At 41.0% G+C, this 18,185-nt stretch overlaps 1 protein-coding gene across 5 annotated transcripts in view; it reads right to left on the bottom strand.

Moving 5' to 3' along the window:
* Positions 1-18,185, bottom strand: part of TNRC6C (trinucleotide repeat containing adaptor 6C) — a 176,452-nt gene that overhangs the window by 32,194 nt on the left and 126,073 nt on the right. For 4 of the 5 annotated variants that reach the window (XM_077327644.1, XM_077327645.1, XM_077327646.1 and 1 more), the window contains 9 exons: positions 17,880-17,960; positions 16,807-16,864; positions 16,397-16,542; positions 11,243-11,392; positions 7,828-7,974; positions 7,072-7,191; positions 5,818-5,901; positions 5,128-5,359; positions 3,804-3,971 (listed from right to left, as the gene is read on the bottom strand). In XM_077327644.1, the coding sequence (XP_077183759.1) occupies positions 3,804-3,971; positions 5,128-5,359; positions 5,818-5,901; positions 7,072-7,191; positions 7,828-7,974; positions 11,243-11,392; positions 16,397-16,542; positions 16,807-16,864; positions 17,880-17,960 (1,186 nt within the window). The remainder of the gene's footprint in view (positions 1-3,803; positions 3,972-5,127; positions 5,360-5,817; positions 5,902-7,071; positions 7,192-7,827; positions 7,975-11,242; positions 11,393-16,396; positions 16,543-16,806; positions 16,865-17,879; positions 17,961-18,185) is intronic. The other variant, XM_077327647.1, reaches the window with a different exon arrangement.

The raw sequence follows: 18,185 nt of genomic DNA, 5'->3' as shown, positions 1-18,185 counted from the left end.
ATATATTTGAATCTCTTAACCACCACTAGAGGGATCAAATAATTACTCTTAGGATAAAAAGCCTCTTAAACAGGTTATATCTACAGGGATTGAATTGGCTGAAGACCCATCCCTATAATGTTCTCATATGCAACCTGCCAAATGGCACTACAACCATCGTCAAAGCCATGAGCCTGAACAGGCACTGAAGGAAGTGGACTGACTGCCATCAGTTCCACTGTAACCTGATTGCTAGCCCCTTATCCCTAGGAAGGAAAACATGGGTGGAATCTAGAAAAGCTCCACTAAACTTTGCTGATTGAGCTGGAACCAAGTTAAATATTTACTTGCTCACTATAAGTCCAAAGTCCAAGAAAGTTGCAATGATCCTAGATAACAAAATTTTGAGGATTTCAGGGGAAAGGCCCACAAGGAGCCAATCATCTAAAAAAGGGAAAACTGTCATTTGTTGGTCCCTAAAGAAAGCTACCACTGCCGCAAGGCATTTAGTAAATACCCTGGGGGATGTAACCAACCTGAATGGCAGAGCAGTGTATTGAAAAACCTTTGAACCCCTACAGAACTGAAGAAACTTTCTATGCGGTTCCCACATTACAATATGAAAATATATATCCTTTAGATCCAGTACCACAAACCAGTTGTTTTGTGATACAAACTTGTCTACTGCTGAGAAAGAAACCATTGGGAACTTGGAAACAATAAAAAATGTATTTAACTCCCATAAATTCAATATAGGTTTTAAACCTTCATCATTTTTTCTCAACAAGAAAGAAATGGGAGAAAAATCCCAAAGAGGAAAGGCCCTCCAGAACTTTCTCTATAGCTCCTTAGTTTGGTTAATAACTCAAAAGAATTGTAGGTCTAACTTAGGAAAGTCATTAAGGACCTGGGAACCTAATGGGCAAATAGAAACTGACAGAAACTCTAAATGGTAACCTGAGTTAACAATAGACAAAATCTAATTGTCAGGCAGGGGAGAAAATGTCCCTAAAATCACAGCTTCCCCCCCCCCGGCCGATATTTCCAGTCAAAATTTCTGAGTCTGGGGAGATATTTCTTCAGGGACTGCTGCTGCTTTGTCCCTTTCTGCCTTGTGGTCTGTTTTCTGCGATTAAATAGAGCTGAAGGATATGAAGGAGGATATGAAAAGGGAGATGTCACTATGCCTTGAAAGAAGGGAGTGGCAACCCTTGTTGTCTTTGCTGGAATCTTCCTCGGAATTGTTGGGTTGGGAGAGGTGGGAAAGAACTCAAAGACTGAACTGATTGTCGGTCCTTCTTCAAGGTAGAAAGGTATTTGTCTGTTAACTGGGCAAACAACATGGACCATTCTAACAGAAGGTCTTCTACCTTACCTCTGACTTTGACAGGCAACAAAGTGTTTCTCAGTCAGTCAGGGTGATGACAGTAGCTATCATTTTAGCAGCCACAGCATGTTTCCCTGGGTTACTCATCTGCTTTGAGGTTCTAATAGCCTTAGTCTGTATTTATTGTGCCAATTGGCATGGCCCCTTGGGAAGTGCTGCCAGGTATTTCCCCAGACCCTCCCATAGAACTAACTGGTGGCCACCATTGACAGCCTGGTAATTGTCAATTCTAAAGTTATGTGCGGCTGAAGAGTAAGCCTTTCTGCCCAGCACATCCAGGCACCTTCTCTCTCTTTCAGTGGGGGCAGAATTGAGGCCCAGTTTCATGCACATCCTCAATTATTACCAACAAGGGCAATGGATGCACAGTTAGGTATACAGCTGTATCTTCCTTCACACTATACTGGCTTTCCAAGTTCTTGGGATGCTGGACAAATCCAGGTAGGAACCTTTAGCTCATCAAGGCCCTGGATAATTGGGCTATAGAATTTGGGGTTTTCTAGTATAATGTATTTAAGATTTTGTCCTTGGGGTGGATGTCCAAAGTAGAAACACTAAGTTCTAAAGGCCTTCCCATCTGCAAAAGCTGCTCCGCATGGAGGCAGTAGTCCTCACTCGTTGATATCCCCGAAGCATCACCCACGACTTCATTCAGAAACAGATCCAATGCCATACTGGGGCTGTTTTTTTAGTTTTTCTGACCCTCCTCCAGAGGTTCTAAACTGGGTGGCAATTTCCTTGTCAGGCGAAGAGTATGACTGAATCCGAAAGGGCATTCGAACTTGTCATCCCGTATGGGATGGTCCCACTGCCCCACATACACAGGCGGTTGAGTATAATCCCCAGAATGCACAGGACACCACATCAAAAGATGGGACTTCACAAGTTCAAAATGCACTGAGGGAATGTTGATGAAAGTATCTCCTCAGTCAGAACCAAGCTCTGGAACTGACCTGGCAACTGGGGTCAGGCAATGAGGAGTTTCCTGCGTTCCAATCCTGGATTCACCCTCATTCAGCTGGGGCTGCTCTGAACGCTTAGAAGGATGAGCTTTCTGTTTGTGCTTGCTCTTCTTGAGCTTTTTAGGTGGAGAATGGCTTTCCATCAAAGGTTCTATAATCACATCATTGGGAAGTATATTGGGAGGTGCCCCTGCAGCTGGAGGAGCTGGAGGCTTTATCAGATCTGAAGCCCAAGCTGGTCTGATAACCAGGGATCTCACCAAAGACAGTTCCAGTCTCAGGGTCTTGTCAATTAGTGGAGCTAACTGAGGACCCACAACTTTCTTCCACAAAACTGCTTTTAGTAGGGAGGCCCTTTCTGATCTGGCTTTTGGGGTGAATTTTTGGCAAACCCCATATGCAGCCACATGACGGGTCTCACCCAAACTGAGCAGGTAGTGGTTGTGCTTGCCCAAACAAGGCATCTTAACACCATACTTACTGGATGTCGTGAAAATGGCTTTGGAAGCCATTACAACTCATATCCAAATGACGAACTAAGTGAAACTAGTTGAAACATGTCCTCATTTTGCAGTGGTGAAAATGGAACTGGGGAAAGGGGGCTCTCCATTCATAAGACATGTGACTCATCTGGCGGGGAGTTGGCTGCACGCATTGTCTAGAGCAGTGGTCCCCAACCACCGGGCCGTGGCCTGGCCCCGGCTCCCACTCCCCGCCCCCCCCGCAGTGAGAAATTTCCTGGTGGGGGGGAGGGTGATCCGGAGGCCGCACATGCCATCATGCGTGGCTGCCAGATCGCCCTCCCCTACCACCGATCCACAGCCTTAGAAAGGTTGTGGACCACTGGTCTAGATGCCGTTAGTGCTCCCTTGCTGAAGCTTGCTTAGAAAAGTCTTCTGCGGCAGGCATGCACATGTGCAGTCCCAATGTGAGGCTGCACTACAAGATGGAAAATGAACTTGTTTTATCCTCTCAATATATTCCTAAAAACTATGAAGTTATTTCTTTTTAAGCCACCTAAATCTAAAGGGCTTGAAGCTGTGGACTGCACCCTCTTGAATTCTTGTATCCAGATCCTTAGCATCTATTGCTACCAAGAGGATCAGAGAAACTATGAGGGTTAAAAACTTTTTTACAAGCAAACATTCTACTTGAAATTTAATATCCATAGCCAATTACATTGATTTGGAGTATCTATGCATATATTTTTAAATTATTTATAATATTAAAGAATATTTACCAAGCAAAAATGTTTTAACAGGCACAAAATTCATCCTTAATTTAATTGACCTTAAATGCCATAAATTGCCTAAATGCTATAGGAATACCATATATCTGCATATCGTGTATGAATCTGAGCATAATGAATGGGATAACTGATATTAAGCAAAAGTATTTTGCCATGATCATTGAAAATCTGTACCTGAACAACGAGAATTTTTGTTATTATCATATTCTTAGTGCTCTATACATACCATGCTTGCTAGGATTCTGGTCAAGTGGAGAAGCCGCACTGGAGAGATTATCCATTGAGTTGGGGTGTGTCCACTGAGGAAGGCGAGATTGGGACTGAGAAGTGTCCTTCACTGACAAACTACCAGGAATGTCCATGCTGTTTACATTCATGTTTGGATTCAGTCCAGCTAAGATGAAGTGGACAGGTTGTTATACACTCTTAATTCCTAATTAATTATTTAATCACACTCCCATTCTCAGATCTTACCAGCTAACTCTTTGTTCCTACAGATAACAATTGGTGGTAACTCTGGTTAAGGGCAGAAGAGGAAATCAGGGGCAAATCAAACGTTCCAAAGCCACAAAACTTACATGACCACACCTTTTAAAAGTTAATTGCACAGTTTTTTAAAAAGTAATTTCTTTTTGGTAGTTTTAAACCTAGACTTAATAAGTACCAGTAGGGAACATGGGCTCAGGTATTATAGGAACTAGATAGACACTATGGGAAATAAGCAATCACCAGGGTGGGTAAGAAGCACAGATGCAAGTGCTATAAATGTACTGTAAGTCTCTACACTCATTCAGCTCACTCTTTACATAATGAACTACCTTCTATTCCTGTTGCCATTTTCAGTACACTGAACTTTAATAGATGACACAAGCAGGTTAAACTATATATTCATATATTTTCCCCAGCTATATTCACTACTTTTCCCTTCCCTCTGCTTCCTTTCAGGTTGTTCCGGCTACCACTCTTCCTCCTCCCTTACTAACATTCCCAATCACCTTTGGTTTGACTCTCTCTTACCGGCTGCCACTTTTTCCTCCCAGTTCTCTTTCTCCTTTCCTTCCTCATGCAGTCCCTCAATCCTCCCCTCTTCCTGTCCTTCTCCCTTCCCTCCTCCAACTGGGATGAAATGAAACACAAAGCAATTTTGCAAGGAAATCTTATGAGAACTCGGTGATTTTAAAAAGTTGTCTGTTTTATTTAACCCTCTCAACTTGAACTTTTAAATAGAAATTGGAGTTCCCCTTAGTTTGCAAAGACACCTACTATTGCTTTTTTGGGGACACAAATAAATGCACTATGATTCTAAGAATAGTTTTGCTTGTAGTGTCATTGTTTTCTTGCAATCCTTTTTATTAAATGTGAGAAACCAACTTTACTTATTTCAAGTATGGGAAATGCTTACTGATCTTAGTTTGTTGATATCACCTGCTGTAACTATGAAATTCAGTGCAAACCGACATGGCTCAGAAGCAATAATAATTGCTATGATTCTGGTCAAGGGGTACAATTGTTGCCTCCATCATTTTAATCAAACCATTAAATAAACATACCAAGGGGGTAAGGAGCAAAGGTGTTCGGTGAAGACTGTTGCTCTTTGGTCTGCAGGTCAGATAGGCCAGGAGCCTGGGGATGGGGTGAAAAGTTATCCATGGTTGATTTGCCTGCAGAGGGGTGCAAAGATAGATGTGGAGGGGGTGGCTGCTGCTTCATAAGCAGGGCCTGAGCCAGCTGTCGCTGGTGCTGCTGGATCTGCTGCTGCATGTTATTGATTGTACGTGCAACCTGGAAACAAAAATAAAAATAAGTCAGCAAACAAGAGACAGAGCTCACAACTTTTGTAATAATAACCCAGACAACAAACAATAAAGATGTGAAAGTCTGTTACTCTTAATTTGTTTACATTTTAATCACTTAAAAACTATACCGAACTAACAGCACATAGAACCAAGGTCCAAGGTCCTTGGTTCTATGTGCTGTTAGTTTGGTATAGTTTTTAAGAAGTTTTTATTCTGTTTTTAATTGTGCACTATAATAAATAATTAACAAGTTTTACATTATTTTTATTGTTCAGCTCAACTTTTGAGTTCCTACTTGTTAAGGTTGGGTTTTGTTCCTTTTTTGGTTTTACATTTTAATCACACCACAAAACAGATTTACTTAATTAAATTAACTTGGACCATGTAACATGGTTTGTCCCCAGAGTTTGTACACTTGGAGCTGAGTCAAAAGATAAAACCTACTTGCTGCTCCTGTTGTCTGATGGGTCCGGAAACATTACGCTGAGCCTGTAACATCTGCTGCTGGATTTGTAAACGTTGGTATGCCTGCAAGTTGGAAATGGGTGAAAAGACACAAAATGAGGATGGCCACAACTCTCATAGAAACCATAGCCAATTGTCAAAGATGTTGTTTTCTTGACATTACTAACTACTCTAAAGACCTTCAAACTTATTAATGGCTACATGGCTTTCATAATGCAATCCAGGTAAGTCTTCCCTTATACAACATATAAAAACCTTGCATTTACTAGACAATCACTATTAAATGCAGCTACCTGGAACAGCCTCAGATACAATTGGGAATAAATTTTTAAAAAATGTGTTGAAGAAGAGCACAACAAAGACAACACAATTACTCAAGTGTATAGAGATAGTGATTTAACCTGCCAAGCTAAATCCCAGAGTGTTTGTATAAGGAGACATGTACATAACTTGCTGGTCACCAGCCTGAAATTGCTTTACTTAACTTTGGCATGTAACCTAAGTTCAAACAATGCATCACATACTTGTTTGTGGCTAATCTGTAACCAGGTTTTAAGTATTCTGACATATTTTTTAACCAAATTAAGAAAAATACAGGGTTAAGCATTATGTCTGCATAAGTTCCTATTCTGAAAATATTCCAGAAATGAAAGATACAAATCAAACAAACAAACAAAAAACACCCCTCTGAATTCATTCCCTGAAGCATTTTCAACAACATCACAGTAAGTCCTAAACACAGCAAATCTCTTGAGCAATGAATATGAGAAAGACAGTTTCTGTCCTCAACAACAGCTCAAATGAGGTCTCAAACAGCCATAAAATATGGGCTTAATGGGAAGTCTATGGGAATGATTAACTGCATAAATGAATGGAAATTACTTTCAATTTCTACTGGTGATAAAATATATAGAAAACTGGTTTTACTAATCATACTCATGTGCCAATAGGAAAAACCTGAGATATAGAAAAGAAAAACCATAAGGCAGGATTCTGACAAAGCATAATGTGCACTAGACTATAGTTGTGATATAGCATTTATTTTCTGCTTGCCTTGCTCCTTCCTTTCCTTCCTCCTGCTATGAATAGAGCCAAACAGAATGTTTCCTGATGAACTGAAGCTTATTTCCTCACCTCCCCACACACAAATCCTTAAGAATCCAAGGTGGTTGTGGTGAAGGAATAAAGTTCAGTTGTTCCAGACAATTTGTCTCAGTGTGCATATTCACTTACCAGCTGCAGCTGATAGAGCTGGTTCAACATCGTCATATGCTGAGGATTAATTGGCGAGGTTAATAGTGCAGGATTGAGACCAATGTTTTTTGCTGCAAACTGCAAAAGCTGTGCTTGAACCTGGAGAAAAGAACACAAAATCAGTTCTACAAATGTAGTGATATGCACTCAGTTTAAGCAAAGCTGAAATATGTAGCCTGCAGTTAACTAGAAATCATGCACAAAACATGAAAGAAGAAGTTGAAAGGTACATAAAATGTAGCAAAGCTAAAATATATTTCCAAAACTGATCATAACATGGAGTCACATATTTGCTTTCTCAGAATATACAGAAACACAGAAAATACAAATTTTCTGAAATCATATATACTGGCACAAGAGTTTAAACACTCAGTGATATTTGGAAACACACACTGCACTTTCCAAAAATATATTTTTCAGAAGTATAGCTATGTTTGTATATAATTTTTGATATAAGCCATCTCTTGGTATAGTCAACTTTTTTAAATCAAGGGTTTTCCCCACCTTTTGAAAAGTGTTATATGCAATAAATATTAGCTGTCATGCAGAAATTGCTATCGTCAGCAGCACAAAAACTCTTGAGATTTGATAGGAGCCATTTCAGGAGAAATGTGCTTTCTGGCCACCTCTATAATCCAACTGCTGATCACCTGACCTGTTTTTGCATGCAACTGGCTGGGGCATTTGGATTTGTGCACCCCTGCTTATTATTACCTCAACAGAGCTTAGTCTCACCTGAGGGGAGAGAAACTGAGGCACTTGAGCACGAAGACTAGGCTGGGATGAGTTAAGAGGTTGCACTGGCGGTTGCTGCGGCTGTTGCATGGTCCTGGCTTGTGCTGCTCCGCTATTGCCAAACATACCCAGATTGCCACTCGGTATCTGTGGGATGGCAAAGTTAGAGCATGCAGTTTCTGTCGCTGGGGCTGCATTGCCCCTTGCCCCATAGCTCAAAACATCAGCAAATAAATAGTCTCTCATGCAGGGCAGCATTTTGTTGCTGTTTTAATTTGAAGCCTGGCAAACTGAAACAGCAGTAGCTACATACCCATGTTTACACACAAGTACTGTACAAATATATTAATAAATCCAGAAGGTTAAATATCTATTATTGCACATTCAACCAACCATGTGGACAGCTGCTTGTAATGCAACTGTGTGGGCCATAATTTGGTAATTTGTGTGTGCTGGTTTCCCAAAGGAGTCAAACAAGGCATCACAAATTTCCCTCTTAAAAGGTTAGCAATAAATGATGTTGAAATTACTAGGATGAGGGTAAAGGTAAAGGTAAAGGTATCCCCTGTGCAAGCACTGAGTCATGTCTGACCCTTGGGGTGACGCTCTCTAGCGTTTTCATGGCAGACTCAATACGGGGTGGTTTGCCAGTGCCTTCCCCAGTCATTACCGTTTACCCCCCAGCAAGCTGGGTACTCATTTTACCGACCTCGGAAGGATGGAAGGCTGAGTCAACCTTGAGCCGGCTGCTGGGATTGAACTCCCAGCCTCATGGGCAAAGCTATCAGGCGGCTGCCTTACCACTCTGCGCCACAAGAGGCTCTATAGGATGAGGGTACAGCTACACAAATTGCTTTCCAAATAACTTTATATACATTACTGGCTGCATTGCCCAGAGATCATTCTTATAGATGGCAGCATGTTCAAGTAGGTCTAAATCGGCCTCTCAGATGAGACAATCTACAGACACAGATAGATTTTGCTGTCAAATATTTATTTGAAATGTGTAGCTCCTCCTTTCTCTTCACATGTATGACCAGAAAACTGATGATTTTTTTTGTTCTAGTCATCTATCAGAGGACATCCAGTGCAGCTATCAACTAGACTCATAAGTCTACCATATAAACTTGACATCAGAAATCATTATGGCAGAAATTAGCAGTGCCTTGGATCTTGATTACTCCAATTTATTTGGTACAAAGCGTTCCCAGGACTTGAACATGTGAAATATTCTATATTTTTTTAATTCTGGGTACTGACAGTCACCCAGAGAATGAGAACCAAATGTGGTACTTTGACAATAAAAAAATGAGAGCAGTCCTAGACCTATCTACTATTAGGATTCAGCTATCCTCATGCTTTTAGATCTGTCGGCAGCGCTTGATGTTGTCGACCATGAGTTGTTAGCCCACCACCTCGCTGGAACGAGGATTAGAGGGACTGCCTTGCAATGGCCGATCTCCTTTCTCCAGAACCGGAAAGAGTGGGTTGCAGTGGGTGAAGAGCTGTTGTACCCCTTCCTGCTCCCTTGGGGGTGTCACGGGAGGGATACTCTCACCCGTGCTTTTTAACATCTATATGCACCCTCTAGCACAGCTGGTCCGGGGCTTTGGACTGGGTTGTCATCAATATGCGAATGACATCCAGCTCTATCTCCTGATGGATGGCCAGCCGTATTCCCTCTTGGAATCATTTGCCATTTGTTTGGAAGTTGTATCTGGATGACTCAGGAAGAGTCACCTGAAACTCAACCCCTCCAAGACAGAGGTCCTTAGCTGGGTAGAAGGGGACAGGACCAGGAAGCACGCTTTCCCTGCCTGGATGGGATCCAGCTTACAGCTGAGCATAAGGCCAGGAATTTGGGAGTGATCTTCGATGCCTCTTTATCAATGGAGGCTCAGGTCACGAGAGTAGCTCAAGCGTTTTTCCATCTGCACCAGGCAAGGCTACTAGTGCCCTACCTGTACTCAGACCACCTGGCCATGGTGATCCATGCAATGGTCATTTCCAGACTAGACTTCTGTAACTCACTCTAGGCTGGCCTTCCCTTGTCTCTGACCCGGAAATTACAGCTGGTGCAAAATGCAGCTGCCAGACTCCTCACAAAGTCATATTGGAGGGCTCATGTCCAGCCTATACTGAGGCAGCTGCATTGGTTGCCAATCAGCTTCTGGATCAGGTTCAAGTTTTTGGTTCTTACTTTTAAGGCCTTTTGTGACTTGGGTCACATTTATCTAGGAGACCGCTTGTCTACTTATGTCCCCTGCAGGGCCCTTTGTTCTGTGGGTAGGAATCTGCTGGTTGTCCCCGGCCCCCAGGAGGCAGGCCTGGCCACAACCAGGGCCAGGGCCTTCTCGTTCCTGGCCCCAATCTGATGGAATGAGCTGCTGGAAAAGCTAAGGGCCCTGACAGAATTGTCAATGGTTGGGCATGTGGTTGCAGATGGTTGGGCATGTGGGCAGGAGCGGGGGGAATGAAGTTGTATCCTGTAAATAGTGTTTTTCCGCCACGCCGAAGCCAGGACCTTGGGGGGGGGAGGGGGTGGTGGGGGGGAAAGGGGGCAGCGGGAACGGCATGGCGGAGGGGCCCGCCAGGAGCCTTGCAAGGCCACCGGGCCACCAGCACCCATGCTAGTACCCATTGAATTCCTAAATACAATGGGCTTTAAATCTATTAAGTAATAAATAAATAATAAATAAGGATCAAAACAGTGTATGTAGGAGAAACCTTAAAACAGTGGTTCTAAATTTTCTTAAATGTGGTTATGTTTTAACTTACTGTACTTTTCAGAAACCGAGTACAAAGTAACTCCTTGCTACTTTCCCTCTCCTCAACATGATACTCACTACCTTTATGTTATTTAACGTGTTTAACATTTACAAAGTACAACTGAGCAATAGTCTGCATCTCATGGCCATTTTGCACACTATGCAAAGGTAAACCCAACTTTGTTGTCAGGACTCCCATAGCCTCATATCCCAATTCATTCTGTTCTTCCCTTTTCCATCCAGGCCTTGCAACCCTTCCATGAGAGATTCGCAACCACTTTTGGGGTCCTAATTTACAATTTGAGAGATACTGCCTTAAATAATCACCTGAACAGAACAGGCACACACAAACTCTGAGAGTAGCCTAGGTGTGAGGATAAGGAGGAGGGCTGCTGATCAACAAGGGCTCTGAAGGAATTATGAGGAAAAACCAGCAGAAGCAAGTTCTACAACTAAAGAACTTGAGTGAACATGGCATACAGTACCACTTGTGTTTTAAAAAGGCATAGGTGACAAGCTGAGTTTTGATTTCGCAATCGTCTATCTATATATGAAGACTTAAATGAAAAATAAGTGTGCAAACATTTCCTTGACTAGCAAACTTGAGAGTGCTGACATTCAGGCACTGCCACTCAAAGATACCTTACCTGTCTAGAAGAATTCAAGTTTTGCATGCCCAGCCCTGAGGCAATCCCACCCAGGGTCTGATTAGGGAGTGCACTGTTTGAAAGGGGGAGCTTCAGGCTTGGTGAAGGCAAAAATGGTGAAGTAGTGGGTTCTTCCACTAGGCCGCCATCCTGATTGAAAAAAGAAAGGGTGAGCTGTGTGCAGTGTCCAGATGCAGACAGTGCACAAAACAGTGTCCCATGGAAATATAAGTGGAACGTGGATGAATAAACGATCAAAATATTATTTAAAAAGGCATGAGAAATACATAAAAGTATGAAGTGGAAGGAAGAAGAAAAAGAGAAACAGAATTAACATACTGTTTGTCTTTGCTTTGTAGTTTGCATTTTGTAAATGTATAACTCAATGATCATTCTCAAATACGAAAAACAGCAAGACCGAGGAGGGGTACTTATTTTCATTTTTTAAAGTAAGAAACTTATATGATAATCATTTGGCTCAGTTGGAATGGGACAAACAACCCACAAGACAATGCACTGTCCATGCATTACTTCCATGCTCAATTTACTCCCTCTCTTTTCTGTCAGATTACAAAATGAAAAAACAAAGGAACATCTAATGTTTTCAAAACCTTAGGCCTAACTGCATCTTGGGAGCAAAGCATGAAGCCACTGAGCACAAATTTACAGAGTCAGGATTGCAAGAGACCCAATGATTTTTTTTTTCTGGCACCACATGTTTTCAATGATACATTTCAGGACAGACACAAATCAGCTGTTCAGAAAATGCCTTCCTCTTCTGTGCCATCCTCTGTCATGCCACATAAGACTACTTTTGATTTCACTGCAATAGACTAACATAGCTACCAAGACAGAATTTAGTAAAGAAAAAAGGGAAATTTTAAGTAGACCGACACATGAACTGTATGCCTTGTTCTGCATCAAGTAAATCAATTCTGCATATGCAACTATGGTTTCATTCATAAAGCTTCTTATATGCATTTAAGACTTGCTGACGTAAGTATTTCTAAATGTGAGTATAGTTGCCCTTAAGGTTGATGCCTAATTCTATAGGGCACACTTCCCAAGACTCTATCATTCTCAGTCACAGATGGCTCCAATAATATGAAGCAATTACTTCCCATCTGCTCAATAGAAAACCCTCAGAGCAGAAACCTGGCCTTGAAAGGATTATGGAAGTGGTCTCATATGTCTATTTTTTTTAAACCTTGTACAGTTTCCTCTCTGAGAATGCTGCCATTTATTTCATTCTTTTAAATAACAAAAAGATACATCTAATGTCTCTTGAGTTTTGTGTGGGATCAACACAGTAAGTGCTCTGGAGAAACCCATAAAGATATGGACAAAAGGCTACTAATGTTACATTTAGTTCACAAGGAAGACCATAATCAGTAAAAGGAAAATCATCTCCATCACCACTGGCCTAATCCATCACTGGTTGCAGACAGAGGGTAGCAATTGGAGGGAGACAATCAAACTGCTGTGAACTCTCTTGTGGAGTCCTGCAAGGAGTGATCTCTCCAATCTTATTTAAAATCTTTATACAACCTCTTGCCCTACTGGTGTGTAGGTTTGAGCTTGTGTGCCATTAATATGCAGATGATACCCAGCCTGCCTTCTGATGGATGACTGCTTGGATTCACCCCCAGAATCTTTAACAAGATACTGGAAGCAGTGATGGTATGGCTGAAGCAGAGTCTTCTAAAGCTTAATCGTTCAAGGACGGTCTTGTGGCTGGGCAGGAAGCACAATTACCCAACCTGGACGGAGTACAGCTGTCAGTGGCTCGCTCTACCAGAAAGCTGGGCGTGATCCTAGATGCTTCCCTCTCCACTGTGGCTGGCATTTTTCCACCTGCACCAAGCCAAACTACTAGTGCTACTAGGAACCTGGGCATGATCCTGAATGCTTCCCTTACAATGGAAGCCCAGATCACAAAGGTAGCACAGCTGGCATTTTACCACCTCCACCAAGCCAAGCTACTAGTGCCCTACCTGGGCGCAGAGTACCTAGCCACGGTGATATATGCGACGATCACCTCTAGACTGGACTTCTGCAACTCACTCTATGCAGGCCTACCCTTATCCCTCATCCAGAAACTACAACTGGTGCAGAATACTGCGGCAAGGATTCTCACTAAAACATCATGGAGATCCCACATCCGGCTGGCACTCCAACAACTTGGCTGGCTCCCAGTTGAATTCTGGATTAAGCTTAAGGTTTTGGTAATCACCTTTAAGGCCATACGTGGTTTGGGCCCAGTGTATCTGAGAGACTGCTTCCCTGCCTATACACCCAAAAGAGTCTTACACTCCGCCACCTCCAACTGGCTGCAGATCCCTGGCCCCAGAGAAGCACGTCAAACTCAACAAGGGCCAGAGGGCTCAGTCCTGGCCCCCACCTGGTGGAACGAGCTCCCTGAGGAAGTCACAGCCCTGCAGGGAAATCACAGTTCTGCAGGGCTTGCAAAAGGGAGCTCCTCCATCAGGCATTTGCTTGAGGCCGATTGACTCGGAACATCTGCTGGTCCCCCCCTCAGACACCCCTCCATAATTGAACAATTTGATCTCCCCAGTGTTGTTGTTATTCATGTTGTGTTGTAATGGTTACTGATAGATTGTTGTGATGTTCTATTGAAAATTGTGTAATGTTATAGATTGTTAGAATGTTCGATGTACATTTATGCAATGTTTCATGTAAACTGCCCAGAGCCGTAAAGAATGGACGGTATAAAAATCCAAATATATAAATAAATAAAATAAATAAATTGTAGCTCTGAAAATGCACATTCTCTGTTAAATATTTTTTTAAAAAACCATTCCCTATACAATTATTTTTCATTATCTTCCCATCTATTCACTTAAAATACTAACAATTGTTAGGGAGCCTCCCACATCTATAAAAGCGGTTAAGTACTGTTCTATGGCAATCAAGCCCCGAAGTCCTAAATAAACCATGCTCAAAGGTTCTCTGCAGAGGCAAAGGAAAAGTTTCTTTATCTTCAACCAATGTGATACTTGGCTTAGTTCTGCAAAATTCTGAGAGAGGATACTGACATTTTCTAATCATATCCCCAAGGTCTTTCAGCTCAACATGTTTAACATTCTGCAAGAATATCCATCATGCTCTACAAACAGCAGCTTGCATGACAGTAACAGGTTCAAGGATTTCTTCTCTCCAGGTCACAAGTTGTTTGCAATCCATTCCTGCCTCTTAAGTGAGAATGGTTTTCAGTTCCTATATTCCTTCCACTTGAAACTCATTCACTGTGTAAACCATGTATTCATGTATAGTGTGTGTAGCACAATGCTGTTGAGAAGAAAATCACACATGCTCTAGTCCTGATCATACAATTCCAGTATTTTTGCTTAAAGCTAAAGTAAATACTGGCATTAACATTCTCATGAAAAAATATATACTGAATTTAGAAAAGTAGCCGTTATATTAAAAAGACTTCCCTGGAAAATGAAATTTTCCATTGCCAAAAAAGACTCTCCTGTGGGGAACTAATTTAAATGGCTACAACTCCCTTGAATAATGAACCATCTTTTAAACATGATTTTGGGTAATTCCTAGTAAGAGCAATAGATGTGGCTCACAACATTTCTTTCAAAATTATGGTTCACAAAATTGCCTCAGACTGGATATCATTAAGCAAGAGCCAACTGATGTATAGGAATGTGCATTTGACTAAACTAAGCAGAAAAAATATTGTCTATTTTAGATTCTTTGTTCTGCTCTGCTACCAGTATAGCTGACCTGAATAAAATCCAAATTTGGGGGGCTTTTATTTGGGCATATTCAGGTATACCAACCAGCTGGGGTGACCCTAGCTGATCCTCTCTCAGGTCTGCATGTTGTGGTGAGAGACTGCCCTGCCATGTGCAGATCGTAGGTCTAAACCTTGCTGGAGGAGAAGCCAAATCAGCCTCAGGGATGGACTGGCTTTTAAAAACAATTCCCCCTCCCTTGGGTCTTTTTTTACCCCCAAAAAATCCAGTGTTTCAAAAAAAACCCTGGATCTGAATATACTGTAGTATTTGGATCCAGAATTTTTTTGGAAATATTGAATTTTTGGCATTAATAGAAATGGACCAAAATAATAATTTTTTGCACGCCCCTGATGATGAAACAAGTGCACACCTTTCATAGCCTGGATTATTTTCAAACCTTTTATGAAACTGCTCCAAAATGCTGACTGCTCTTAAATTAATTTGGCCCAAAGAAAACTGACAGTTTTTGTGGAAGAGGTGACAAGTATTCCTATTATCAGAAATATGTGGATTTTCTTCTTAAAACACTATAAAGATCAAACAGTACTGATACCTAGTACTAGTAAGGGTTTATCCTGGATTTTTGCCCCTCCAGAGTAGAACATATTATCATAACCAGAAATGGAATTCTGTGTTCTAGAATGCTTATTCAAACAGACTCTGGTGGCAAAATCTGCAATCTATCATTGGTCCCTGGGAATACCAGTCTATAGCTAAAGGAAAAGAGAAATAAATGCATTTATCATAATATTTCATATACCCTCAGTGGTTTGGATCATTTATTGGTTTGGATCACTATCATTATGTAAACAGGTGTCTGCCCCAAAGAAATTACATCTAAAATTCTGATACTAGGGGAGACAAATATAATGTGGAGTTTTGACTTTGTTATTTATGCACTTACACAGGTAATGCAGCACACTGTTAACTTCTGCTCTCTGATTACAGCATATTAGAATTTGGGTAATAAGATTTAATCCATACACTGACTGGGGGATGCATGTGCATATGAGATGGTATTTGCTTGTGGCTACTATATGGCTAAAGGATGAATAAGGAGAATTTCAAGTTCCTACTAGTTTTATCATTACCACTACAGGTAAAATAATAAAGTTACAATTGCAGAGTGAAAACTGCATGGTTCTGCAGAAAATGGTAGTTTTGTTTTAAGACAATTCATATGGTTAATACCATATGTTTATTCTGTAACACTTCTATGAAATAAATAAAACAGAACATCTCAGTCCTTAGGGCAGTAACTATTCCCCTTCCAAATACCAAGTAAAGAAGAAAAAGGAACATAATAATGAGGTCAAGCAGCACATCTATGTTTCTGTTTTAGTATATATTAATTACTTTATTTGCAGAACTTTACACCTACCTTGTCTAGGAATGTGGGGCGGTCCATGGAAGACTCTTTGGAGATTGGTGGTGGGCGGCAGCCAAGGGGTTTGGTGACCATTCCATTGTAGTCAGCCACTCCCATTCCACGCTTGTCCATTTCCACCTTCTTTTCTAGCAGAGCACCTGCAAAAAGTATACGTTCAAAAGATGCCGTGGAGTCAAGATAAAATGGCTAGCCTATTGATATTTCTAGAATTCTGTTCTCACCACTGCTTCTACATTTTTAAGCCAAAATTTAAACAGCAGTGTGCAGGTACTAACTTTGACAATGATAATAATTCACAACCAACTACCATCTTTTGATAAAATGCTGTTGGGAAAAGATACTGATTTCATTACAGCAGATCAACCCTCATAAATGTCTGTTTCAGTTACAAAAACACTTACTCATGGCCTGATCAAGATTCATATTGTTACTCTTCAAGGCCTCTTCTGCTGGCTCTCTCTGTAGAAATGAGAAGGTTTGCTCATAACTAATGTAATATAGGCTTTATGACAACTGTAAAAAAAAACTTTTAAATGATATGTTAAATTATTTTCGTTCTAACTCAAGCACTGTAATTTTGCAAACAAATCAGTCAGAAGTGCAAAAAAGAAAGAAAAGGGAAAAAAACACTAATTTTGAATCAGCTAAAATGTTTAGAACCAAGGTCTGAGAGTATCTTAACCCTATTCCTAAAGTGGAATTAAATCTATTCTTTTCTACACTTGTCAGTGTTTATATTGGAAAAGGGATTGTGTTCCCAGAGACATTGACAGAAAGCTGATGTGCAGAAATTCGCAGGAATGGACATAAACATAATCACTTGCTACTATCTATATATCAAACTCCTGGCTCACCAACATTTGGGCAGAGTAGACTTACATTTTTGTACAGATTCTACCTCTTTCCTGTGAAATCAGGCAAGTTCTCACCCATTCCAACTAGCAAATGGGGGAAATGATGTACCTCACAATGGCAAGCAGATTTGTGTAGGCTCCATGTTTTTGCTTCCATGATCACAGAATACTATTTATATATTACTGATGATGAAGCAAAGGACTCAACTTTAATTATCTTAGATACCTAGTAGGAAGATGTTTTCTAAACATCTCTGCCAAGCATTTGGCAGAGGTTGACCAGAACCACTGCTTCCCATTGCCTCCCCCCAGAGCCTCCCTCCTACAACCATCACTACAGACTTGCCCACCCCACATGGCCATCAGTAAGTGTTGACTTATGGTTCTCCCCAGTGTTCTATTGTTCCATGTTGTTATTGTTATTATTGTATTATTGTAAACTGAATTATTTGTATTGCTCCTGTTTGATGTAAACCGCCCTGAGCCTTCAGGGAGGGCGGCAAATAAACAAATAAACAAACAGGAACTGAAAAAGAAGCAGCTATGTTCTCTCTACTTGAATAATCTACAAAAGGGAAGAGAAAGAATACAGGTTACGCAGGAATATGAATTTCACTCACTGGGAAGCCCATGTCTGTGAGCTGTTTTATCAGACGGTTCATGATCCAGGCCTCATCTTGCTTACTAGATGTCTTCATGCCCTATGTAAAATTCATTGAAGAGAAAAATAGGAAAAAACATTTTCATATTTACAGTAATAGGACATCAAACCCACAGGAAGCTAATACAGTATGTCAGTTTAGGGTATATACCCATATATATTCTTATAAAACGTTCATTTGACTTAATATTTAGAATATATTTCCTATCCAACAAGAATAAATACGCTCTATACAATTCTCAAATAATCAGATATGAAGTACACA

Source organism: Paroedura picta, chromosome 3 (genome assembly GCF_049243985.1).
Source record: "Paroedura picta isolate Pp20150507F chromosome 3, Ppicta_v3.0, whole genome shotgun sequence".
Taxonomy (NCBI): Eukaryota; Metazoa; Chordata; class Lepidosauria; order Squamata; family Gekkonidae; genus Paroedura; species Paroedura picta.
Note: the sequence above shows the minus strand (reverse complement) of the source record. Positions and strands in the feature narration are given on the sequence as shown.